Source organism: Fringilla coelebs, assembly GCF_963513975.1.
Source record: "Fringilla coelebs genome assembly, chromosome: 11".
Lineage (NCBI taxonomy): Eukaryota > Metazoa > Chordata > Aves > Passeriformes > Fringillidae > Fringilla > Fringilla coelebs.
This window is the reverse complement of record NC_140037.1, coordinates 15205924-15232816: the sequence shown is the minus strand read 5'-3', so window position 1 is coordinate 15232816 and position 26893 is coordinate 15205924. Positions and strand designations below refer to the sequence as shown.

General features: G+C 38.5%; 1 protein-coding gene across 2 annotated transcripts; it reads right to left on the bottom strand.

Annotated features, from left to right (window-relative positions):
- Nucleotides 1-991: 991 nt before the first annotated feature.
- On the bottom strand, nucleotides 992-26080 carry CUL4B (cullin 4B). 2 transcript variants are annotated; one of them, XM_084213193.1, is made up of 20 exons: nucleotides 24974-26080; nucleotides 22210-22325; nucleotides 17660-17763; nucleotides 16668-16737; nucleotides 16115-16188; nucleotides 14948-15110; nucleotides 14758-14847; nucleotides 14400-14482; nucleotides 13300-13367; nucleotides 12105-12223; nucleotides 11091-11283; nucleotides 9960-10064; nucleotides 9559-9669; nucleotides 8755-8840; nucleotides 8103-8210; nucleotides 7741-7854; nucleotides 6737-6842; nucleotides 6490-6662; nucleotides 5797-5949; nucleotides 992-4675 (listed from the first exon to the last, which is right to left on the bottom strand). In XM_084213193.1, exons 1-20 carry the CDS (start codon nucleotides 25503-25505, stop codon nucleotides 4580-4582), a joined length of 2664 nt encoding a protein of 887 aa, XP_084069319.1. In that variant the 5' UTR covers nucleotides 25506-26080; the 3' UTR covers nucleotides 992-4579. The 2 variants fall into 2 exon arrangements, 1 of the variants encoding a protein (XP_084069319.1); XR_014616439.1 differs by lacking the exons at nucleotides 992-4675; nucleotides 5797-5949 and having other exon boundaries at nucleotides 6527-6662; nucleotides 6737-6832; nucleotides 7730-7854.
- Nucleotides 26081-26893: the final 813 nt, after the last annotated feature.

Below are 26893 nucleotides of genomic sequence, written 5' to 3'. Positions count from 1 at the left end.
TAAGTTTTGAGGTGTTAATTGTTAAAATTCCACAGTATGTCCACAGGCCCTGGCCTATTTAAGGGAGAAGAAAAAAGGCAAATCCAAAGCTACCATCGTAAATTTCATTTGTCATCAGTTTTTCTCAATCAGTTTTTCTCTCAGGAGAAAGTACAGTGGCATATATTCTACTTCACACAGGAAAAGGAATGAAAGAATTTACTGCTCTGGTTTTTCTTCTCAGAGTAGACATATAATCTGTCAGTCTCCACTCATCTGTTCCTGTGGGACTTTTCTTTTTTTTTTTTTTAAAGAATGTAGGAAGTATTCTCTTTAAGGAGAAAGTGTTGGTGGAAAAACCCTCCTATGCATTTCGATGCCTCCAGGCTGTAAGACAGGAAGGAAGCAGCTGAGCAGGATTGGTGGCAGATGCTTCCCAGACCTGTCTAAACCCACCTGCCCCAGGACATTGTGTGGTTCCAGCAGTGCAGGGTCACCCTCCCTGCAGCTCATGCCAGCCTTCCCAGAACAGCTCACAGGATCAGCTCCTGCTCTACTGCAGCTATCCCAGTTTCCAGAATTCAAAAAGGAAATCCAAACCACTCCATCTCCCCCCTCCACCAAGTGCTCAGTGCTCCTGGGCTGGGAAGGGCCAAGCCAGATACAGCCCTTCTGCTCAGATTTAACCCAGCTGCTCAGGGTGAAGAAGAAAAATCAAGAAATGGCCAAATGGCCATTCTTAATACATGAAGCAAATTCTGTATACAGCTCTGTCCTTCATGCTTCAATTATCATTCCAGAGTCATTACAGTAACGATAAAGTGGGAGACAAGGACTAGTCACTTCAGGAGCAACAAGGCACCACCTCTGGTATTTTTGTGTCTTTCTGCCACTTGTACACATTCTATTCCCAATTCAGCATCTATGAAGATGCTTATTTCCTTCCCCTCCAAGAACCATCAAAGACTTAGCAAAAAACCCAAAAGAATAAAAATTCAGGAATGGAAGCCACTTAGAAAACTCAAGGGATTTTAATGACTGAATGAATAAAGAACTACTTCTTATTTAAGTAGCAAACAAGTATTTTGCTATCAAAGCACAAGCTAAAGAATTTAAAGAAGCCATAAACATTAGTAAGCCCAACATACAGAACTTGGAGTAAGAAGGCATTTTACACACAAGAGTTTATCAACACAAAACTGTTTAATATTTATTAAATGACACAAAATACCTAGATAACAGACTCACTCTCTGAAAGGACATGTATTTACATTATTTACCAACTTAAGAAAGACTCTCTGTACCCATATCAGACTTATGAAACATAAAAAAGGTTTTGCTGCTTTTTGCATCGAAGGATGCAACGGTGATACATGCCCTGTTTGCAAGTCTGCATAAACTATAAGTTTTTGATGCTGTGAAAAAGCACATTTTCATATTCTGGTAGCTGAGGGAAGAGGCTTCTGAAAAGTAACAGGGTTAGTTTTTCCCCCCCACTCCAGACACACTCTCAAGACTGTTATACAAAAAGTATATTACATTTTTGAATGCTGCTGTACTCTTACAATTTTAGTGTAACATTTCAAAGAAAATGTTCTTCCTACTATATGAGAGCACTAAAAAGAGTGGTACTTGAACATTTTTTTAGATGCACTTTTTTGTTGTTTTAAAAGAAAGCATTAGGGCAAATGACATGTCTAGGAAAAAATGAAAGGCTGACAAAAAAAAAAAAAGCTGAGACCAAAATATGAAGAACAGCTAAAGCAACTTAACGATTTGCTAGGGTTTTTTTTTTTTTTATTAACTATTTACTTTGGCACCTTTGTGTAAACTATAGAACAAAACAACGTTTACAACACATTTGCAATTACAGCATTTAAACAAAATGGTCACTTTTGAAACCAGCCAAGACAAAAAAATAGTCCATTTATGGGTATAAAGATTAAAAAACCTAAAATATATATTTCTAAGAATAAACTGCAATTTCTTATGAACAAGGTGCTATAAACTGCATGCAAGAGTCAAGATTAAAAATGTGTGGCCAAAAAGACAAGCTGTGTTCTAGCCAGATGAGTTGTGGTCCAAGCCCATTTCAGTTTTTTCTTACAGAGATGTATATGGCTCAATAAGCAGGCACATGATCCCAGCAAGAATTTGCGGAGTTGTATGACAACAAACCTTGGCTGCAGCTTTGTCATGAACCAGGAATGAGCCAGACCTTAGCAGAAGAGATGAACAAGTTCTTGGGGAAAACCCATGAGCTACAAGGAGAAGCCTTCTTCCCTCGCTCACCCCTCTCCTGGTCTGGCCAGGGTTCTCAAAGTCCATTCTTTGGGTTGCTTTAACTGGATTGAGCTTAGGGTCTACCTCAGATTGTGAATTCTTTTGAGATTTCAGGACATTTTCTGTATAATATTTTCTGCATTAGACAGGATAAAAATGAAATAAACCTACAGTCCTTTGCAGTTTGTTTGACTGAATGTGACACTTGTGTAATGAGGGAGGGTTTTGCCACAATGGGTGTTCACACGTGTAGTGGTGTTAGATTTATATGCTACAACAGTCTGAATGGAACCAGCTCAATGCATCAGCTCCTGTCTCCCAAAGAGTTAAGTCTTATGCTTCTTCTCCATTTCTCTTTAAAAGACATCTTTTATTGGCTGAAGATACAAAACACATACAAGAAAAGGAACATTGAATGCAAAACACAGAAGTTTTTTTTTTTATGGTGGGAGGCATTCTTTCCTCCCCAGTGGATCTCTATTTGAGCTAACACTTGAAAATTTGCAGGAGGAGTCTTCAAGGTTCTTCCCACATAACTGTCTCACAGAGGCAGGGGTGGCCCTGGATGTCTAGCAGTGGTTATGCTGCAATAGTGTCAAGGGGCAAGGCAGATTTTCTGCAGATCACAAAGAGCTGTATGATGGTTAGTTGCGGGTGACTGAAAATAATTTAGTAGGAAAAAAACCACTCACATTTGTTTTATCTGTCAGCTGAGGACTGCATACAAAAGAGCCTGAGAGAAAACATGGCTGGAGAATATATGGAATTAAACAGGAGATAAAAAAAAAGCACTAAGGATGGGATGTGTCAGATAGAAAACACACACACACTCTCACACATGCACACCCCTGAATGTGGGATCACAGTGATAGAAGTTAGAGTCAGAGAGAGCTAAGTTACACTGCCACTAAACAAAAGTAACATCTTGCTTTCAAGAGATATCTGGTATTCCCCAGGACTATCAGTGCCTGAAAGAGGATGAGGTTTTTCATTGTGCTCTGCAACACAGCTGATCATAGGTACAAAGCCTGGCTGGGTAAGGAAGAACTGGTACGTGGAGGAGTTCCTTTTCTGCTGACACCTTTTTTTTCCCATATATTCCTGGCACATGCTGCTATAAGCAATAAAAAATGTATTTTGTTGAAACAAAGCTCTACATTCAAGTGACTTACTCTCCCATGTCTTATAAAGATGCAAAGAATGCTCTCTGGTCATCTAAGAAAATATATTTTAGATGCCTTGTAGCAATACTTAACTTACTATATGAGAGGTAGGCTTCTGGGTTCTAGGAGGCCTGCTAGGCTCTAGGGCTGAGTTCTTAAAGCTTTAAGTTAAAGCAATCCAAAGCAGGGCACTCTCAGAAGAGCTGCCCTGTCTAAACCTTGAGGTTAGTTCAAGTTTAGAATGTTGCAAAGCAAAACAAGTATTAAAATCCACTCGCAATTTTTGTTCTTACAGCTTTACCACAAAAACAGTGTGGCTTTTCATCTGTTAATAGATTATCTTTATTCTAGAGTATTGCTGCCAAGAAGTGAAGGCCTCCTACCCATGACTAGTAAAAACTGTCACTTCTTCCATTATGGCTGTTTTATGCTTAAAATTCCCAAAGGTGAATACCAAGTCTCATAGGCAAGCCATATAAATCTAATCTGAACTTGTTTTGTTGTAGCAGTTATTTAAGAATGGTGTTTGTATATACAGTATATATGCCCACACTGCAAACTTTATACATCCTTTTATAATGGCACCATTTTGTCTTACCTGCAATCAAGAATATTTTCCATTAGATCAGCAATAAGCATAGCTTGGCTTATTCCCCATTTCCCCCCTCAAGAGAAAAAAATCCAAGTGTGGGCATCAACCAAACCAATGGTATGTATAACTGAAATGCATTCTGTACAGTAAATTAAAAGTTTGCATGCAGTTTAAGCATTTTAAAGGCTATTTTCTTATATTAATGAACCTTCTGTTTCCATTTAAAGATGTGAAAGATATCTGTCATATATCAAGGGACTCCTCTTCAGACCCAGAAACAAATGGAATCAGAAAGACCAGGTACTTTCTTTCAGCTTTCTGCACATCTTACTAAATAACATGCAAAGAGTTCAACAGCATTCTTCTTAAAATGTAAATATTACTCTTTAAATGGGCATGTTAACCACTGAAAGAAGTCCACTCTACTATACTTTTCCATTACACTGCTTTCATTCAATCATCGGTAGTATAAAAAGTCAATTAACGGGATCAAGAGGCTAGTTTATCCACTGGCAACTGTGTAGGACACCAAGTGTGCAGTAAAACAAAGGCCAACATATGTTTATGCAATATAGTTGTACTGATTCGGGTTTTCTTTATCTCTTTCCATGTAGTCCCTGTCAATCAAGGATTCTATTCTCTTCTTAAGGTCAGCAGGCTGTAAAACAAAGCACATGTCAGCATTATTACTTTGCAGTCAATGCTTCTTGGTCCTTTCTTTCCACTTGAGCCAAATATCTATATTGTTTGAGATGGCTGAGGAAACAGAAATCCCACTTAAAAAAAATCCTTTAAAGTATCAGAGCTCCACAAATCTGTAATGTATAACTGATAGAAGAGAAAGTTACAAAGGTGGCTCATCACCTGCAGCTAAACAGATTTTTACAGGAAGGGAAGATATTTGCTGCTGTTTGAACTAACTCTAAATAAGTGGAGTTTGTGCATCGTGTACCAAAGTGTTTCTATTTCTGACTTTTAGCCAGTAAAAGTACAAGTTTCATTTCCTCTGAAGCAAATGAGTTGTGTAATAGTTTGTGTGCCCTGTGATTTTGTTGGGGGAGGAGCTTTATAAAAAGTGCCTCATGGTAACAAGTGAGGAAAATTAAATAACCTGCCATAATCTTACACAGCCCAACTGCAATACTTACAGATCTGCAGGCATTCAACATGGTAATACAATGGAATGAAATGACAGGACCTTTTGTTTTACAATTCCATTGATAGAAAGCACCATATATTTGAATTCCAACAATGCATCACTGTCTGTTTGAAAACCCATTTCCATTTGTACACAATAAGCCAGTCATTTTATATTGCAACTGTGGGCTTCTTCAGCTTTGAGACATTCAACAATATTTTATTTTTATTCCTATATATGTGTGTATATATATATATGAACCACTATAATCCATCCAGAAAAATCGCTATACTTCAAAAGCATCAACCAAGCTAAGATTGCAATGCAGAATTGTTTTTGAGGTCTGAAGCATTTTCTCCTTTGCCCAAGAATGCCTTGCCAGAACTCTGCAAACAGTGGAATAGCAGTGTAAAAGGAGAGCCAGCTGCTCCCTTAGTGCTAACAAACTCCAGGGCTGAAATCCTTTGGAAATATGTTTTAGTAACACCTGGCACTTTAAAAATTCCTGAAAGTGAGTATTTGCTCTTTCTAATACTAAAAAGGCCGCATATTTTAGATGGAAGCACTGTTCAACTGAGGGCAGGCCAGGAAAGATAAAAAGAACTGATAGAGGTTTAGAAGTAGAAAAATCAGCACAGCACCTTGACTGGGAATTTCAGCTGGTTGTAGACCTCTGACACGAGCAGGTTGTGGCTCAGCGTCTTGCGCATCTTCATGATCCGCACAATGGCGGCATCGATCTGGTACTGCCGGTCCTGGAACACTCTCTCTGTAGTGCTTGCCTGCTCCTCCACCTGAAGGACCCATTTAGAAAAGCTTTAATGAGAACACCAGCACTGTCAAAACAATTCTTTCCGTCTCCAAGACAATTCTCAGTGTAAGACAGTGAAATGCCTGCTGTCAAATATCTGACATAAAGCCTTTACAAAAACGAAGACTGACTGCCTATTGAAAAACACACTTGTACTGAGATTTAAAACCTTTGCTCACATTTTACATTGGATGGCTGTCAGATAAACAAGTCCACAGTGAATTTTCCATGTTTACAAACAGTCAGTGAAGCTCCATGGAATGATAAAGGACAAAAAAAGCTTTTCAGAATTGGAACTTCTCTTAACCTTACTTAGAGATATCCAGCATCACTGGTGTCTTAGTACAGAGGCACACATTTAAATCACCACTGTTAAGTATGTGCTGTCATCCAAATTACACATGTAACTCTGTCAGAGATATCAGTATGTACATGACAACCAGGAGGAAAAAAGCTTGTATAAGGGCAGGCAACAAACTTCTTAACCCAAGGATCTAAACCCCAAAGATTAAAAAAAATATACCGTTTCTTTCATCTGAATTTGGTTGATTTTTATCCTGAAGAGCTTATGTCTGAAATCATCATTACATGTGAATTTATCACCATCTTCCACATCTTTGCCTTTGGGGCTTTTAGTCAGTACTCTGGCTTTGCCACAAGCCAGAGATTGAAGTGTCCTTCTCAGCTCTCCATCCTCTAAAGCAGAAACAAGTTGTTTAGGTTTTTTTAGTAAGAACACTTGGAAGTACTCGGTTGTTTTCGATACCAACCTATCCCAGTGGCTTGCTTTATCTCCTCTAAACTGAACTCCTCTCCTTCATTAAACATGAGCAGCACCAGTGTCTGGAACAGGGAGACCTGAAGTTCTTTTTTGCCCTGTCACAAAGGAAATAAACAGGCATCACCAGGCTGTTTTTTCTGGAGGGTGGAGGGAAAGGAATGAGGGGAACGTGTGAAACAAATCACTCTTGCATGTCAGTTATTTCACTAACAGGGTGTTATTTTATTCACTTCAGAATATGGAAGAATAGAAGTTACTGGTCACTCGTATTTACTATGAAATGCAGCACAAACTTGAGGCCACAAGGCTATCCAGTGACAAAACTCACCCAGGATATGCATCAGATGACTTAAAGTACTGAGTGCTCAAAATTACAATTTGGAAGGCCTTTAAGTCAAAATCTAACACAAACATTAGTTTAAGGAACACAGTAGAAGGAACCAGAGAATCTTGGAAACAATGAAGTTTGATAATACTTGTTTTACCATTAACTTTTTCTGAAAAGCATTCCTATTTCATGAGAATCTTGTGTCCATAGAAATGCTGAAGGGGAAAAACTGGAAACCCTTTCAAAACAGTTGTGTTCTTGTACAATCCACAATTTTTCTGCATTTCAGTAATGAAAAGCTTGCTGTGCAGATGCTTAATGCTATCAGATGAAGTAAGGCCACTGAAGAAGCATGGCCCCCTTTTTTTCTCCCCACTATAAAAATGAGGGCAGTTTTTAATCTGGAGCTAAAACCAGTGGATATTTTCCTCAAAAGGTTTTTCTTTCCCCACCAATACAGAAATTGGGTGCATGTTCTTAGACATCAACACATCTGTTTCAGAAACTACCAATATCTGGAAAAGACAGCAGGAGGTTAAAAGTAATTGCAGAAACAGTGTTAAGTTTTCCATCACAGCACAAAAAAGCTTTTCCATATATCCCTAAGGTACAACCCAGACTTGCAATCAACAACACAACAGGAGTAATAGAAACAATGGACTCACCTCTTTGAATTCTGCTTTTAGTACACAGTGTCCTAGTGTCGACTGCCACTGAAGTTTCCTACCACTGTGTTTTCCTAAATAAAAGGTCTTGAAAATCTCCTGCAGTTTTACCATCTAAAGAAAGAAAAATCCCAAAACATTGAAACACAATTTCTACTTTAAAAGCATCCTTCCCTCCTCCACAATCAATTAAGTCTTAAATCAAGGCTTAGAATGATAAAGGGAATTGCAAGAAAACAAATTTCATTTTAAAAAGATAGTTCTGCATTTCCTTCTCTATGCATATTGAAAACCAATATGGTCAGTGGATCTCAAGTTGCATTTCTGAAGGCCAATGTTGTATAACCCATGATGTTCATTACCTCTGGGGGCAGGTGGACCTCCATAGGCACGTAGGTTGGCCAGTAACCCATAGTCAGAATATTCACTGTTAGTTCAATGTTGCCAGGGACATTCTGATTTTGCATATACTGCAAAGAGAAACAAAATAAACTGAAACAGAACTATGTTAATTATACATATTTCAGGTAGAACTGAAAAGTTAGAACAGGCATTGCAAGAGCAGAGAAGACAAGTGACCACATGAAGTGTTTGTTGTATACACTGCAAGTTACATACAAGAAAATGAAGATAAGAACAAGCACTTTTCTGAAGTTCAAAAGGCACTTCCATACGAGAAGAAAACAACAAATGTAGTGTTTTAGCAGGTTGAGGTGAAGATCTAATTAAGTGTGAATAGAGGAAAGAATGTTAAAAATTGTTTGTAATCAAAACATTACAAAATCACCAGAACTAAACGTGCAGAAACTTCCAAGCCAGGCACCAGAATACAATGGTGTTAAAAATGTCTTAGAGCTGGTGTTAAAATGTTTTGTAAGTTTACAATTCTGTTATTGCTGTGGGTTGTTTGTTTGAAGAAGCTTGTCTCAGTTTTTTTGCTCAGGAAAAACCCTTAATAAATTCACTAATATTTTCAAAAGCACAGACAGGACAGACAGGGCTTTCCCTCAGTACCTGTTTGAATTGTATCATTATGTCTTTTGAAAGCTCCATATCTTTAAACATTCCTTCAAGTTTGCTGGTGAAAGCAGCTCCACATTCTATAAAAGAGAAAACGTAAAAATTAGAAATTCATCTGTTTACTTTCAATACCTCAGAGTAGTTATTCTAAGTGCCAGAGTGTACTTCTAAGCAAGATGACCTTTTTCATCAGATTTTCTTACATAAAGACCTGGATTCTAATTCAGGAACAGAATAAGGTTACAAACAAGAAAAAGGAAGATGTTTTGATGTGGTAGCTATTTTGCAACCCAGCTGCTTTTCCACATGGACCTGACTGTTCATCCTTTGACTATGGTGGCCACTCAGATGACAATTCTAATCCCTATCAGCTGCCTTTCAAACTGTGTCCTGATGGCAGAATTAGATCAAGATTTAAAAATCTCACCCTTACCACCCAAAGGCTCCATCCAATGAAACAATGAAGACCAGACTAGAGAACAACTAGCTGGCAGTGAATAACAATTGGAAGTCATCTTTTCTCTGAGCACATCACTGATTTACTCAGCAGGGAACCTCAACTCTATCCCACAGGCCAAGACACACTGTGGACTTTTAAGTTCCTGAGTTTTGGCTTTCCCTGTTATAATTACAAAACTGAAAGCAAATGAATCTCCTCAAAAACCATCAGTCATTCAGGACCTGCACAGAGGCTTTTGCCCTCATGGAAAGGGGAAATATCAACAGTGCTTCTGTGAAATCTTGTTAAAAAAACTACTTTTAAAAGACAGCTGATAGATAGAAATGATAGATATTTACCATGTTTGAGTTTGGAAAGCATAGATTTTTCAGCATCTACTGATGCACTCTTCCCAACTAATAGTCTCTTTGCTAGATCTTTTTTATAAAAGGCCTCAAAGACATCTTTTCCTGTAAGAGATGAGATTTGAAAGTGATCAGAAAGCACTGCTGGTTTTAAACAAACATTACCTACAAAAGACCCAATTAAAAGCTCAGAAAAACAAAAAGGGCCTTCATGTGAAGATTTCCACAGGTTTTGTTATTTGCAATTTGACAGGCAAAGTAATTAAACAGCACTACACCAACAAAACACATCCACAGAGAACAAACACCTGAAAATGTAACCAGACTGCAAAAATAATTTCAAAGTACCTCTGGTTAAACAACTGTATCCCCACCTAAAAACCCCCAATACTTACCATATATGAATCTAAATATGATCATAATTTTATCCAGCATTTTTTCAAGTTCTTCATCAGTAGCTTCTTTGTTGCCTGCACGAAGCTTTGAATCTACATATTTAGCTAAAAGAGTGTTGAAGAATAGAGTTTAGCACATGCTTAATATCACAATGAAACAAAAACCTCTAAATCTAATATTATGAAATCTTGAAAATCCTGAAATCACTTCTATCAGCCTCATAACAGCTCCCTTGATACATTTTCATAGAGGTTATAAAGTTACACAAACATTTTCAGATAAGCAATGACTGCATCTGAACTAAAAACATTTTGCCTATGAAAAAACATCTTGGTTTATGTTGTGATCTCAAAGTAAAGTCACTGCTGTTGCAGATTGACAGGGCTGTAACAGAAGCAAAAAGATCAGGTGGAAATATGTAAATCAGTTATTTAAATGTGTTGTCTATACTACTGAATTTCTCTAGCATATCATTATTTTGTTTGAATTTCCAGTTTCAATCAAACTAGATTGTTGGTTTTAATTTCAAATGGGTTGGTAAGCACATTACAGTTAAGGAATTAATACAAAAAAGGAGGGCAGAAAGCATCACTCCACAAGCCTAACAGCACAACCAATTGCAAAGCAGGTATTATTCACTGTGTGGGGAAATGATTCCAAAGTGCAGAGTACCAGGAATGTAATGCACAAATCTGTAAGTAACATTCTTTGCAAACCAGAGACTCTGTCCCCACACCAGGAGAGGTTCAGGACATCCTCAGCTCTCTTCCCTTTCACATATTAAACCCTTAACAGTCCTGTGCACACATGCTGGTGGCACAGTTATGTAAGCTTCTGAAAAAATTCCAATTTTTAGCAGTATTCTCATGTCTGGACACCAGCCAATTGCTGGAATGCCCAAATTCTGATGTTCTGCACTTTTTATAGCCTATCCAGTTAAGTGATGACCAGTTTGCTTTTAATGTTTGATGCTACCCTTCCAAACAATTCCCTTGCATCAGGTGGCACAGCAGATCCCCAGGCTGATGTGCACTGTGTGTGTATTAACACAATTCCAGCATATCCCATCTGTAAGTGCATCAGCAACTCAGCACCCAAATGCTCCCATGAAAGAAATTGAAGAAAAATACCTATGAGTTCAGCTGGCTTATTTGGTCTTTTGTTAATGAATGTTTCAAAGGCTTCTTTCATGGCATTTACAAACTTCTCATTCTTGAGAAAGCAAACATCAATAATATGGTCAACTTTGTCTTTAAAATCAAGAAGTTCTTGGACCATGGTTTTGTCTTTTTCAGGATTAATTACTATGGTGCTACCAAATGCCTGCAAAATAAAACATATCTTTCAATTAGACTGAATAATTAATTTTAATGACAAGAGTTCTAAAATCTTAAGTTACCTTTGTAATGTGTTGTTTCTGGCACTCATATTAGTTCCAGGAACAACAAAAGTATTACTTTATTATCTATTAGTGTATTATGAAGTATTTACAATATAAATCATCCCTAGACCTTGCATATTGATTCAAAACCAGCTGATGAAAAAGTGAATGGATTCAGAACTTGTCTAAAGGAATGAAGTTTTGCATGACAAAATTAACACACCCTTTTTAATCATCCATTCCTCAGGTTTTACACAGGTATTCCTCCCACTAAATTAAGTTTTATTTAATACTACTCTTCCTTCACAACAAGCATATTTCCCGTGACATTTTCACTGAGAAAAAATGAATCATCCTAACCGATATTCAAGTGCTTTTTGAACCTCAGATGGTTGGTAACTTGAACAAACACTCATTCTCACAGGAAATTTTATTAGGAAGAAGACAAACGTTCTGTCATTACCCAAACAACTACTGAAGAAATATGGCTGTCTCACAAACTAACTAAAAGCAAGATTATAAAATCCAAATGTATTTGGAGCTCAATAATTCAACTGAATGTTCACTGTTTTCTTCAATAGAGCTAGAACAGTTACTGTACCCTTCCTGGGATGTTTCAAAAGCTCTCTATTAAATACATGTTTATAAGCAAATATCTTCAAATTTTAGAAAAATGCAATAGTTTACAGAGATGACTCAAGTGGCTGTGTATAAACCCCACTGATACAAGAGTGGTATCTGTTCCAGAGCTCTAGAACAGTACCTTTATGTATTCAATCCAGTGCTGCAAGAGAACCTGTACTCCACCTCTCACACGACTGAATAACTGATACAGAAGAGACAGGTCTTGGATTCGGTTTTCATCAAGAAGGTGATTTAGACCTGCAAATGGAAGAATTTCAATAGAAATTAAACCAGAGTAACCCAAACAAAGCACAGCTTATTACTACAGAGAGGCCTCTTCAAAACTAGTATTTTTTATCAAACCATTAGTGGTGGTGTTTTTTTGGTTTTTATTTTATTTTAAAGTACCTAATTTAACAGTGAAACACAAAATATCTGGCTGAAACCTTAAAAATCTTATTATTGCGCATGACTTTTTTGCAGTTAGGATATATGTACTTTACATAACAATCTTATCACTACATCTTTGCTTACTGCTTTACTATTCCCTAAAGATTTGAAAAGTTTACACTGTACTGATCAGCAGGAAGAGTTCTTGGCAAGACAGCTGAGTCTCAACGCCAACTGTAAAACAAATCTTACAGATGCTTGAAGGCACTCAGCTTCAAGAAATATCTTAACCTTCACTTTTTAACTTTCTGGAGAAGGTCTGATGCTCTACAGCAAGATTCTAATAAAGTAGATGGGTAAACATTGATACTCCACTCAGTGAAGTTTATTACACATGTGCAGGAAGATGCTCACATACCTGTTTCATTCAGAATCTGGCTACTAAGGACCTGATTGCAAGCAACTCTTGCTGCATCTGTTTCTATTTCCAGATTATCTCTGAGATCACCAGAGGGTCACTTGACTCCACAGAGACTATTGTAGAACTGAGGCAATGTATTCCACAGCTCAAATTATACTACATTTTTAAAACAAGCTGCTTTTTGTCAGCAGCAAGTACTCAGTATATGCCTTTTCTGTTACAGCCATAAGTCAAAGTGTACTCCTTTCATTACCTCCAAGTCTTCAAAATGCCTAACACATTGAGCTTGAGTCTCCTGTTGTAATTTTTCTTTTGCTTTGCTGTGTAATCAGAAGACAGGACAGTGTCCCCTTATCTCCAACCAGAATGGCCAGTGCTATTTTGGGCACTGAGGAGCAAAGGGAGTTAAGGAATGATGCAGCTTGTCCTCCCCCAGCACCCAAATCCATCGCTGTCTTTCAGCACAGGAGCTGAAAGCCCCGAAGCAGTAATTAGAAACATTTCTATAAAGAAGAAAGATTACCTTTCTGAAGAATGGCTGTTAAATGTTCACCTAGAAGTTGCTTTTCTACAGTAGCAATTAGTGGCTTCCTACAGAAGAAATGTTTAGAATTACTTTTCTTTTTTCCATTACTGACAGTTTTAAATCCTTTTTTTGAGATTATGTTAATTGCATGATCATTGGGAGTGCTCTAATTATCTGTGGTCAAAGACCTAAAATAATTATACACATATTCATCCTTTTTCTCCCTAGTAAACAATATTTTTTTTCTGTTTGTTGACTGATGATTTTAATTCACACAATAAGCCTGCTGTACATGACCTGTAGGCAGCTGGACAATGATTCTATTAGTTAAGAAGTTGGGGAGAATTCATCAAATAAGATGCCTAATCCTGTGTTGTGGGAGGACATTCATGTATTGGGAGACAAACCAAGGACAGACCTCAAGATGTATTAAAACAAAACAGGAAATTGGCCACTAATACTGGTGTGGCAGAAGAAAGCCACTGAACAAGCTAAATGCTTTTAACAGCTGAAAGAGGAAGAAAATCAAAACATATGACAGTAGCAATAGAGCACCTCTCTCTCAGAAAGGTCTTGATATCAGTGACCTACATTTTCTCTCAGACACAACAGTTGTAGCTTTATGTTAGAAGGCCTCCACGTGACTGTGCTGGAGGAAATCCTGCCTCTAAGTAGAAAAGACTGGAGAATGACATTATTCAATAATTTCCCAGACTACATATGCAAATATGTTTTGCAAATATTCAGAGGCTTTAGCTTAAGAATATTCTATACCAAGTCTTATCATTTTCAGGTAGGACAACGGCTGACTAAATGCATTTCAGCAGGAAAGAGACATCTGGGCTGGGAGAGGCAGCCTATTCTTCTTCAAGCAAATACTTAACAGTGTTTATGCCAAAATAACAGTGACTTAGACGGAGAAAAGGCTATTAGCTGAGTGAGCCAAGACAGTGCTTCATTGTAAACATGGAACCGTGGGAAGTGAAAACATTTGATGGTCAGTCAATAACAGAAATAAATTGCAGCTCCTTAAACGGCCCTCAACAGAAGAGGAGCCAAACAGCTCATACCGCCAGGCAAAGAGACATTGCACTTACTGTGTGCTCTGATCTAAATAAGTGATAATTCTGTCTGCTTCTTCTTCCAAGCGCTTGTTGACATGGTGAAGATATTCTGGAACCTGAAAATGCCAGAGTGGTTTTGTATGTTAAAGAAAACAAACAACAAGAAGGGAAAAGGAGAGACAGTACTGGTCTGACAGAAGTAGCAGCCACAGTTTTAATCAAAAATCACTGGCACTGTGACTGAAGGCAACTGCACGTGCATTTCCTTTTTCAGAATACTATAAAACAAAGGTCCCATTACTGCCTTGTACACTAAGGCAGCAGAGTATTTCTACTCCCTGGCACTGCTTTGACATTAGGCACAACAAGCACTGGTAAACACCCCAAATACCTCTCGTTCCTGCATAAGCCTCTGTCCCTCTGCTGCGTACAGGCGATTGGTCTCTTCCAAGAATCTATGTTCAAAGGAGTCCTGATAAATCTGGGGAAACAACATGACAACAACATAAGGTAAATTTTACTGAGCACCAAGTAAGAATGTGAGCTATTTACTGGTTTAAAGGTGAAACAGGTTTACTCACCTGCAAGTCAGAAAGCATGCTCAGAAGGCTTCGCAGTAAACTCCTGTCGATAGCCTCACCATTTCTTTCCCTCTCAATCAGCAGCAGAATGCCATCAATAGTTTTGTTCTGAACCTTCTGATCACTGATTATATGAGTTCTGAACAATTCTAGTCCCATATCCCTAAAAAGAAAGCAAAGATTACTCAATAAATTGTTTAGGAATAAATCCCAGATATCTCTTATTAGAACATGATCTAAATCTAATAAAGAGGCCAACACCAGCATTCTTCCAATTCCTCATTCCTCTGCCTCCAAATCACTCAAGATGAACAAATATATGGACACTAGAATAAACCACGACACTGCACCAACATGAAATTACACATTTTAAACACCAATCCAGATATTTTTTCCTAAATAACCATGTAACTTTTGCAACATCCTTATTTTTCAGTTCATTGACAGAATGTTGGAACACCAACCTTCACGAGAAAAGAAAAATATCATCCTGGGTTCCAGTTCCATGGTTATGGTGATGGACAATATTCCTTTTCTGTCCACCACTTACTCCTCTCTAATTCTTAGGCACAGCTTAGAAGAACTCGGTGATGTGACAGACAAGGATCTCTGCAATGACCATCCAATTAAAACATTTCCATGAATTTGGAAATATGGGTATGGTCACTCTTCGGAAAAGTCAGGCCCTCCAATCTCTTGCAAAGTAATTCAGGTACCAAAGAACAGTAAGGCATATACTAATTATTAATAATAAGAGGAGCAGAAGTTGAAGTCCAAAAAAGCATTATCTTGCTTTTATTTTAAGTAACTCTTTCCAACTTGAAATACTGTGCCTGTAATAAGGCAGTTACTGGGCCCCCCAACCCTTGCACTTCAGTTGTTGACCAGACCCCTTCCTTTAACTGTGCAAACTGGAGGCTGATATCTACTTCACTGAAATTTGGGACCACAGATATTCTAGAACAATCCTATAATTTATGGCAAATAAATTAAAAGTCTTCCTTTGCAACAAGCACTCATGTATTCACCATGTAATTTAAAGGTCACAATGAGGTTTATATTAAAAAAATCTATCTGAAAATCAGCAAGTTATAGCAATAGTTGAAACACACCCCCAAATAATTTCATTTCTGCCCCCCCAAATAATTTAATTCTTTGTGCCCTTACCAAATAGATGGCAGCATTGAATTCTGAAGTACATAAGTTCGATCCAAGAACAGAAAGATACTTCTAATCATAATCTGTCACGAGAAGGAATAAAAGAGCCACAATCATTTTACTCTTGAAACTGAAGAGCAACACCAATTATGCTCAACAACAACAAGAAATCCAACCAATTGGTTTCAGGCAGTTCTTTCTTGGACACTGCTGATTTATTTAATATCTTCTGCCAATCCCTGCAAGGTGATCACTGTGACACTTTGCATATTTCTGAATAACAGAACAGCTCCTTTAAAAATAGGTATAAAGGAGAAAGGTTTGCATAAAACTGACAATGAGGAGTTAGGGGTGTCTGTGTGTCCAAAATCAGACCTATATGCTAAGAAACACACTACAGGCAAGTTATTTTCAAGGCTTGATTTCTAACAAACTAGATACAGCTGTATATCACAAAGAAACTTTACATAAATTTAAAACATTTCAGAACTTTGAAAAAAAATCAAAGTTAAGCAAAACAGGCTGACAAAGCAAATGGTTTTCCTTAAAGAGAAAAACTTACCATTTGTCTGCAGTGATCTTGCCAACATTTGTCTATTTTCTTTAGAAAAAGGACACTATCCAATGAATCCGTGAATAAATCATTAAGAAAATCATGATTAATAGATGGTGTAAACAATGAAATGAAAACTCTTTATTATTTTTTAAAGACACTTAGCAGGGAGCACAACAAACTCACCTACTCTCAGAGAGAACTACCAGGTAATTCTTTGCAACACATCTAGTTTTATTTTTTAATGAGGGTCTTTGTGTTAATAATGAGAAACCAAAATTATCTGAACAAATTTAAAAAAATTATCTAAATTTTGACTATTTCATTTAATCCCCATCCCTGGGGAATGGAACAAACATATATATCCCCATACCTCAAAAACCAACAATACCCAATACATGTAAGAGCTTACCACTACACTGTAATTTCAGCTCATGTTAAGAGTTATCCTTAAGAAATAAATTCTGTCCTTCAGATTTATCTTTTATTCAGTTCACTGTATACTGTTCTGATACTAATTAATATCCACTTAACAGAATGTCAACCTGATACAACTCCAAACTTCTGAAAATAAAACATCTTGATCCTCAGAAACTGACATGCTGCCAGATCACCATTATTTTTCCAAAAACCCCAATTTGTTGGAAGACTTAAATTTTATCCAACCTTGGCAAGTTCAATATAGAAAAGCCTGACATGATACAGCCAATAAAGGCTTTTTAAGCCTTGCTGCAGATCTGCAAATCACAGATTTCTAAAAGATGTCAAAGTGTTTCAGAAATACCAGTGAAACTTTGACAGAAATTTCTCAGTGGTTACAGGCATAAAGGAACAAGTAGTGTTCTCCTAGGTCACACGAAGAAATAAAAGCAAAACCAATTACACAAAACGTAGTAATTCAGATTATCATGGCCTAATGTCATGAACTAGTCAAAGAAATCCATCACTATATATTTGCAGGTAAAACAATTTTGGCTTGTCATCAGCTAAGAAAAGGATATTCTCTGAATTGGTGAATTTGTGCTTTAATGTGGTCTTCACAGATCTGCCTCAATTGTTTGTACAAATTTGCAGAGATCTTGTAGGAGCAGAGATTTTCAACCGCCTGAAGTAAAGAGAAAGAAAAACAAACAAATCTTGCTATATTCATACATGTGGTTTTATAAGAAAGGAGGACATCCCTTCCCAGACAAGAATTCTGCTTCTCACAGCTTTTAACACAGTTAACTGCTGCATGCAAACACCAGAGACAGACATGGCACTGCAATGTACCAGGAGATAAAGGCAGGCTGTGCCCTGAACAGCTCACAGACCATCAATTTAGCTGGAGTGTCAGTCTCTCACATGGAACTGCAGGACTGGCATCTCTAAAAACAAGGATAGTACTTTAATATCTTCCAGTACCTTGCTGGACTTCATACCTCAAAGCAGTCACTTAAGGTATTAATTTTATTAACTGCTGTGCTCTGCAAGTCACACTGATATTAGTGGAAAAGCACTGCCAGATTAATTTCCTTTTGCAGTCCTTTCCTTGATTAAGCTTCCCTCATATGTATATATATATGTACTTTTGGGGATGTTATCTATCCATCCACCAACTCCCTGCCTGAATAAGTTTAATTATAATCCTGAATATTAGTAGCATGACTACATTTACAGTGACAATCCTAGATTTCTAGGTCTCATCAAGTATTAGAAGAATTACCACAGTGCTCACAGTAAGAACTGAAAAGAAGTTTAATGGGGCCATGTCTTGGAGACTGATCAAGAAAACAATCAATCATTCTGAAGTCCATTAGTGTATCTCAAGACTTCTAAAATTCAAACCCATTGCCCAGAATTCAACAGCAACTAAACAACTTTAACTCTTTGCAGGCTGGTGAAAGACACAGTAAGGGATTATTCTGTAAAACACCTGTACAAGCTAGAGGAAAAGCATATTTGATTTTCAATCAATGCTTTGTGCCATTATTTACTTATTGGAAAAGATTTCAGTTGCTAGTATGACCAACTCCTTGGGAAAAAAAAGGACTGGAAGGTAAAGTTTGTTCCCCAGTACCTGCAGGCAACCATGGAGGGACCGCATAGCTCGGAAGTGCACAGAGCAGATTTATGCCATTACCTCAGAATATTTCCCAACAGTCCAAATGGAAGCAGACAGTGAGCAGTCACCACTAAAAGCACAGCAACAATCAAAATAGCTAAGCAAGAGTTCTCAGGTTCATCCCAGGATAACAATAGGAATCATTCTGAGTGCAAGTGCACTACATCTAATACCGGCTCTAGCACATAGAGGAGTTAAAAAAACCCAACCAAACACAAACCAAACCTTCATGAAAACCAAAACCCCACAACAAAACCATCCCACACAATAACCACAAAACTCCCCAAACCTGCATGAGCTTAGTAGCAGGAGTAAACAGGTATAGCAAGAGAGTGAAAGTGCCAATTAACCAAAACAGGTCTGAATGAAGACTGTAAGGAAAGCCAAAATTATCACCCAAGTATACATATCATAGTATTTGGAAATAGCAACAGGTTTGACTCTCAGCCTCAACACTTAAGAAACACCAAACAGAGAATAAAGTGGTAGGAAAATGTGTTCTATAGTTCACTGCTCAGAGGAGATTATGACCACTGCTCAACTCTATTCTGCTATTGGACAACCAGGGTCAGGCAGCAAATAAGAAACCAGAAACTGATACTTAATTCAGTAGAACAAGGGGATGGAAAACACTGAGCTTGAATAGCCTGATTAGAACTTCAGCAAGCGCAATCTTCCTAGGTTTCTTAATTTCTTCCACTTTGGAGAAGCCAACTGAGAGCTGGGAAGGTGAACATTTTGGATGGAACTTGCCTGTCACCTGCAGAACCAGCACTACTCTGCCTTCAACCCACCAACTCAGGACACCAGCAGCCTCTGCCCTGGATTTCTGGTCACCTCATCCCAACACTGTTACAAACTGCTGCCTGTCAAACAAGTACTGCTGCTCTAAATCCTTAAAAGAATTAGCTTCTCTACTGTAGATGGACAAATGCATACAATTAACTCTGAGTGAAATAAGCATGTATTAACATACATCTACTTTTATGGAGTGTTCATATAAGGCTGAACATTTACATTTGTCCATCAGAAATTCCAAAGTGTTAAACATGTTTGCTAGGATTGGGTGTTTGAACAAAGTACAAAACTTCTGCATCATTGCTGATGACATACACAGAAATGCTTTAATTTTTAAGAGATTAACCCCCTACTGCAATATTATATTTGCTTAATTACCAGTGCTAGACAATACTGATTGTATCTAAAATGTATCAACATCAATACATGTGAAAACTTTAGAGCCTCTGGTTCACAAAACTATCTTGTTCTGAATTAGTGGAAAAAAATGTTTCTGTTCAGGGAATCTGTGCCCTAATAATGGTGAGGAAATCTGAAGAGCCCTACTTCCTTTGTGTAACACATATGCAGTTAGATGTGGTTTCCTGGTTTTCTCTTTGGTTTTTTATTTTTTGGTTGTTTTTTCCCCCCCTTTTAACTGCAGCATCCACACCTGGGTTTACGTGGTGAGGAAAAAAACTGAACACAACTCTGATGAGAGAAAATTAGAACTTTCCTGAAGTACTTGAATCTGATTGATTTTTAAAAAATAACTATGTATCTAGATCTCTACTTTCAGGTACTAATGTAAGGAAAATTATTCCATGAAAGAAGCATTCAATTCTGTAGCACTTCAGTTACTCAAGGATGGGAATAATTTTGTTTACTGAGGAAGAACAAAGCAAATATGGAGCTTGGGTCCTGCAGAGAAATAAAGCTTCAAAATGTTTGCCCAGTGGGATTTTTCTAGCACAGACAAGAGTCAAACCAAAAGCAAGAAGTTGAACTCCATAAAAAAAAGAATTATCCTCTTTTGAGGTGTGCAGCAGAACTTTTGCAGACTTTTATAATTCCCCTCTATGTTGGATAATGGTGTCTGCCAAGGCATATTTGGGATCAGATCCTTTTACCAAGCAGCTGTTCAGAAATGACATTAGTTTAGCTAGCATCTAAAAACACTAGTGATTCTTATTACTATTTTTAAATCAAGACATTTATTTTTAGATTTATATTAAAAAAAATCATACTTCATTGCACTCTATTTCACTGAGAAGTACCTAAGTAATAACAATGTTGAAACACAGATTTAAAACAAAAAATCTTATTTTTTGTTTTCTGATCACAAGCAATATTAAATTAAGTTTGTGGTAAGATTGAGCAAAAATTGAAGCAACACTGTTAAACACAAGCAAGTATTTCAATAGAACTCTATTTTTTAACAATTTTGGATAGCCTTCAAGCACTTAATTAACAGTTATTTGCACCATTAGTCTAGAGTAAGTAATTTACAATACCACCCAGTACAAATGGTGGTAATTTGCTATCACTTCCACCAAGTTTTGCAAAAATAACAATACTCTCTATTATTCTGACAAACTGTTAAAAACCAGTATTTTTAGTTAATTAATTGAACATTTCAAAAGACTAGAGTGATCTTAAGAATGCTGTGGACTGAGGAACAGCAATTAATTCTTCATTTAATCTGTCCCCAAGCCTTGTACAAACAGGATTTTTTCCTCATATACAAATGCAGCTTTTGTTGAAAAGGGGAGGGCAGGGGAAGAAGAGACACTAAAAAGTAGTGGTGAGAAGGCTATAAATACACACAGAGGAACAAATTAAAACAACTAACCAGGTAATAAAGGCTTTAGAATTAGAGTAAAAAGTTAAAGTGCTTCTTAATACCCAGCTAAAGCAGCAGCACTGCTATGCTGCTAAAATTGCAAGTGACGTGAGTAGGGAAAAGGTAAGTGGGGGAAATCTCCCCAGCACACTCAGCTGAAAAAGCAGAAGTGGAGCTTATAAAAAAACATTAGGAAATGCAGTTCAATCTGATCACTTCCTAAACTATTTAAGAAAACACAATCAGAGCTGTTGCTGGCAATAAAGCTGGATTCTCAGCTGTTAGAATAGAACAAATGCTGCAATGCCTGAAAATTACAATCAAACCAAAATTATACAATTCATGAAGGAAAAATTGTGTTCTATTTACCTACTAGAAGTTTCAGTTTTTAAGTGATTTGTGATACTTGATCGTGAACAGATACTTTCTTCAGAAAGGAAATTATATTTTACTATAAATCACCTTAAACACCAATATTTGAGGATTTTGCCTTTCTCCTTTAGCAGATAAACACCACAACCCTCTAAACAGAAAATGGAATATAGCTCCTTGATTTAATGAATTCTCATCAAATGCTGCAAGGGAAACCATACCTTGGGTTTTGTTGAGGCAAGTAAAAAAAAAATATGAGTTCAATGCTAGGTCTCGTGAAATTTTAACTCATGATTGAAAAATGAAGAAACTATTTGGTGACAAGTTTTTCAATGACAAAAGCAGCTATCAAGCAAAATGCCATATTCTTACCACCATATTAAGTGTTTTAAGCAAAGAACTCTGAGAACAAAAAAGAAAAGCCCTAACCCATTACTTTTACTTAATGCACTTACCTGATAGAGTTCTTCTAAATTGTACTTAATTGAAGTACTGTTCTGGATAGCTTCTACAGCCTCTTTCAGTTTTTGCCAGGTTTCATCTGTGTAGTTTTCAGGCAATTTGGGTTTATCTTTAAAATAAATGATATAAAGTTTGAGAATGTATTTAGATAAAGCAGAACCTTTTACAGAAATGCAAAGGATGTAGCTTTGAGGGGAAAGAGGTATGGGCTGATGGTCCAGCTTTTAATTTATACTTACATGGAAAGAAAGCATTTGTGTAAAAGCAGTATCTTATTCACATTTGAAAGAGTAACATATTGAAGAAATTCAGCATTGCTCTTCATATATACACCACAGCACTTGTAGCTCAAACAGTACCTGTGGTTTACAAAAAATCACAATCCTGCGCCTGAGCAGCTCAAGAAGGGTTAAAAGCAGCAAGAATGATCTATACCTTCCTTATACTCTCATAATCAGGACAGCAGAGCCAAAAGAAAGGAACATAAAAGGCAAAAATGATGCATTAAAAGATACACAGCTGTGTGTATCTCAGTTTTTAATTTACTGCTCATTAATTCTACTCTGTATTAACAGTTGGAAAGAACTCCTCAAGAAACACTCATGGAAACACTGCAATTATTGTACAGGTTTTATGGTCCCAAGGAAAACCTTTATGGTTTTAATCCATTTATGTCCCTCTTGGGTTTGGCCAGTGGATATTTTTTAGAGCTAAGCCTCTTTTAATGTTCAAACAGCTCCAGATCAGACCCTCTCCGCTATTTTTTTATGGCTCTTTTCTAGAGATGCCCCTGCTCTGCAGCACCTTCAGCAAGACCACAGCATTTACAACCTGCTGAGATATTCCCCAAGTCACATCCTCAGAATCCAAGAACTATTCAAAAATGTTATATTCTTGTAACTACCTAAAGTGACCTTTTTTGGTTCTAATAAGGATATTCCTAAATGGAGAAGACAGAAGAAGAAAATCTGAGGACGAAGATGACACATGCACATTCATGCTACCAACAGGTGAAACTCGCCCAGAGTTTATACTCTATTAAAATTGACTTTTACACAGCTAAAAGGAAAAAACAAATTTTAAAGCTTTATTATTTCCTTAGAAATAACTAACAGAGAGAAGTAATTATTTTGTTTTTGCAAGCATTTGCCTACAACATTGGCAATATCCCAACATTAGCTGCCTGATCTGGATCTAGAGACAACTGGCTATTGACTTGTCTATTTTCACTAGCAACTCCTGACTATACTGCTCAGCAGGCAACACCAAGGTTATGGATTTCAAGAAGCTATTTAAGTGGTAAAAGATGTTATTGCTATCACATTAAGATAAAGACAAATCTTAAGATCATTATTCAGTTTAGTATCTGAGAGTAAATAAAAAGCAAGGCTGCCAGAATACCAAAACATCCTTTTTAAGCAAGGTTCAAATACCATTTCATAAGCAGTGATGATCACAGCACCGTACAATCCATGACATTTAACAGGTATTTTAAAGGTGAGAAGTTAACTTCCCTTAAAGATAACAGCGCACAAGCAACTGAAGAGCAGCCTATAATGCATCATAGGTTTGTATTTTAAAATAATCAGTCAAATTAAATAAGGATGCTTTGATGAGCAGAGAACATTTTTGAGAATTGGAACCTTAAAGCAAAGAGTTACACTGTGATCATGAATTCCTGCAAAACATTACAGTGGGTCCTAATCCTTACTTAATGCAGTATGTCTACAGAACACTTCTGTCAATTGTGTATTTAGAAATTAATTTCATTTCGGTAATATCTTTTACCCCTCCACAAACCAAAATGCATGAGGAGAAAGAAACAACCCAGGAAAGCAAGGTGTGGACTACTGTGGAAAACAGCAAGCAGGAAATAAAAAAAGCCCAGGATAGCCTCATCTTTATAAGGAAAAAATGGCAGCATTTTAGCTAAGTTTTCTGCCTACCTATTTGTATTTTTATTTACTAGAAAATGAAGCAGCATCACATCAGAAAAGTTTAATTTCTCTACCTTGATCTTTAGTAACACTACTCAAAAATCTCAAACACATTTGGAGAGAATTTATAAAATAATGTAAACTTGTAAAGTAAGAGTAAGCTAAGACAAAGAAAAGGTACTACAATTAAAAATTACAGTGAGGACATTACAAGGAAAAAATCTGCAAAAATTTGAACTACCTACTTTAAAGGCAAGTGGGGAAACCAGAAAGGAAATCCACCATAATAGCCCGATAATCACCTTAGTTTCAACATTTAAAACTAAGCACAGGCAGATTATCCTATAAACAGACAACAGGGATAGAGACAAGGCATGCAGATTCAAGGCCAATGAAAAAAAAAACCACATTCTATGCAAAGACTTATCATAAACTGGGCTAAAATATATACTAAGCTCTGAATCAGGATTACTAGAAAAGAGGTATCAAACGTTAAAAGTTTAAACAAAGGTGATTTACACACTTAGGCAGTAAAACCTTACACCTAACATGCAAATTAAGGCCTTCTCAAGAGACAGAGTGAAGGGAGTCTGAAAAATAATTCCAAGCAGCAAAGTGTAGGCCAGGATGTGTACATGACCAGGCAAGCACACATCAGAAATCATGATTCCCCTTTACATAAGTATAGAAATGTTCACCACAGAAAAGCAATTCCCACAAAACCTGGGGCTATTTGAAAGGAACTGGTTTTCAGGCTGAAAACAAAACACAAAGTCGAGTGTCAGATCCCCACAGGTTGTGACAAATTATAGCCTGTTACCTTTAAAGTTCTTGATCACTAATTTCTTGGCAGAGCCAGGTTTACTGTTGGCGAAACTGGAAACAGTAGAGGAGGCAGCTTTGGTCAGGCCATTTGCATGGTGCCCCACAGCCACTGACGAAATTAAAAGGCTTTTATTTTTAAGCTGTTGCTGGTGCTGCTGCTGAGAAGAGGCAGCAGGAGAGGAGGAGGAAGAAGACTCTTCAGCCATCTTCACATCGAGTCCAATAAAATCCACGGAGTCCTCAAAGCGCAGCTTCTTCTGGAGGTGATGGTTGGAGGAAGCAACCCCTGAGGAGGAGCACGAGGAAGCGGTGATGACAGAGGAAGATGATGAGGAGGTGTTTTTGGAAGGAGAAGAGGTGCAGGAGGAAATGGAATCAAATTCTTCTTTTTCGGAATTACTGTTGCTGCTGTTATTTAACTTTCTCTTCTTGCAGGAGGAGCTGCTGCTAGTGTTACCATCAGTGGCAGGTCTGACCTCCTGGGCTGCAGCTTGGGGGTTGGGGGAAGAGAAACCTGTGGGAAACATGAACACACAGAAGTGAACAGGCTGAGGGGCATCAAATCCTTGTGGTGTGACAAAGAGGGGAAGAGTTTTAGAGTCGGTCTCTGTTTGCTGTCTCTGGGGGGGGGGTCTTTCAACTCCTCCTTCTCATCAGCGCAGTCCTTCCGTATTCCTTCTCCTTCTCGTTCTTCTTTATCGGAGGAATCACTTTATCTCCTCTTCCCGTTTTATTACTTTGGTTCTTCTCGTAGTTTGTCTCTGCCTTTCTGCTTTTACTCCTTTTCCAGCGGAGCGTTTCCGTTCCTGCCTCTCGCCGCCCACTAGTTCCCTTCAATTCTCCTCTCCAGCCGCAGATTCCCCACGGAAAGCTGCCCGCTCCCCCGGCTTCTCCTTGCGCTCCCCTACTGCTCCGGCCGCCTCGTCTCCGCCGAGCAGCAGCGGGGAGGGCTGAGCGCGGCTCTCTCTCGCCTCGGCTCCAGCCCCTCGCCCCACACGCCTCCCGCTCCGCCCCGCGGCCGCTCCGCTCGGGCCCCGCTCCCCCCTCTCCGCCTGTGCCCGCGCTCCCTGAGGGGGGACGGCCCGGCCGGGTTGTTATTGTCACTGCACGGCAGAGGGAGCGCAAAAATGGCGGCGCATCCGCCCGCCGTGCATGACGGGGCGCGGCGCACGGAAGCGCTGCCGCGAAGCGCTGGGACCGCCCCGGGATCCTCCCCGGGACCCGCCCCCGGCCCCGCCGGCGCCCTCGGCCCCACCGGAACTGATCGTGGCTCGGTGCGCCCCGCGCCGGCGTGCGGCCGCCCCCTGGGGCGGGAGCGCGGGGCCGGGGAGTTCCGTACCGGGGGCCTGCCCCGGGGTTCCGCCCTGCCGCACCCGGCTCGGCCCGGCCCGGCCCCGCCTCAGGCTCGCCGCAGGCTCCGGCCGCGCTCCGGGCGGTGCACGGCGGCGTTCGCGGGAGCTCCTTCCCCCGGAGCCTGCGGCCTAGGCCGAGGCCTATTAGCTTGGTTTGGAAATGATTTTTCTTACACTTATTTATAAGCAATAATTTAGCGTCAGCTTTTTGATATGATTTTAATACATATGGACTTGCACTGGACTACAGCCTATGGTTTGCTTTTGCTTTGTTTATTTATTTTGTAACTTTTACAAACGAGAACAGAAATCGTAGGCTTTTAGAGTCTCTTTTTTGATGTTGGTGGATCTGTTACCAAAGGGACTGTAAACTCCCCATGAATGTTGTTAGGATTCAAACACTGTTGACAAATGGCTGTGGAAAAAGTAACAAACCAAGTGATGAGGTTTTGTTCCAGGAGATTCTCTGTGGACTTCAGCAGAGAGCATACACCTCCTCCAGCAGACAGCAGAGCTCCTCAGGGGAAGCCTAGTGGCACTTCATGTTGGATAGGAAAGGATGG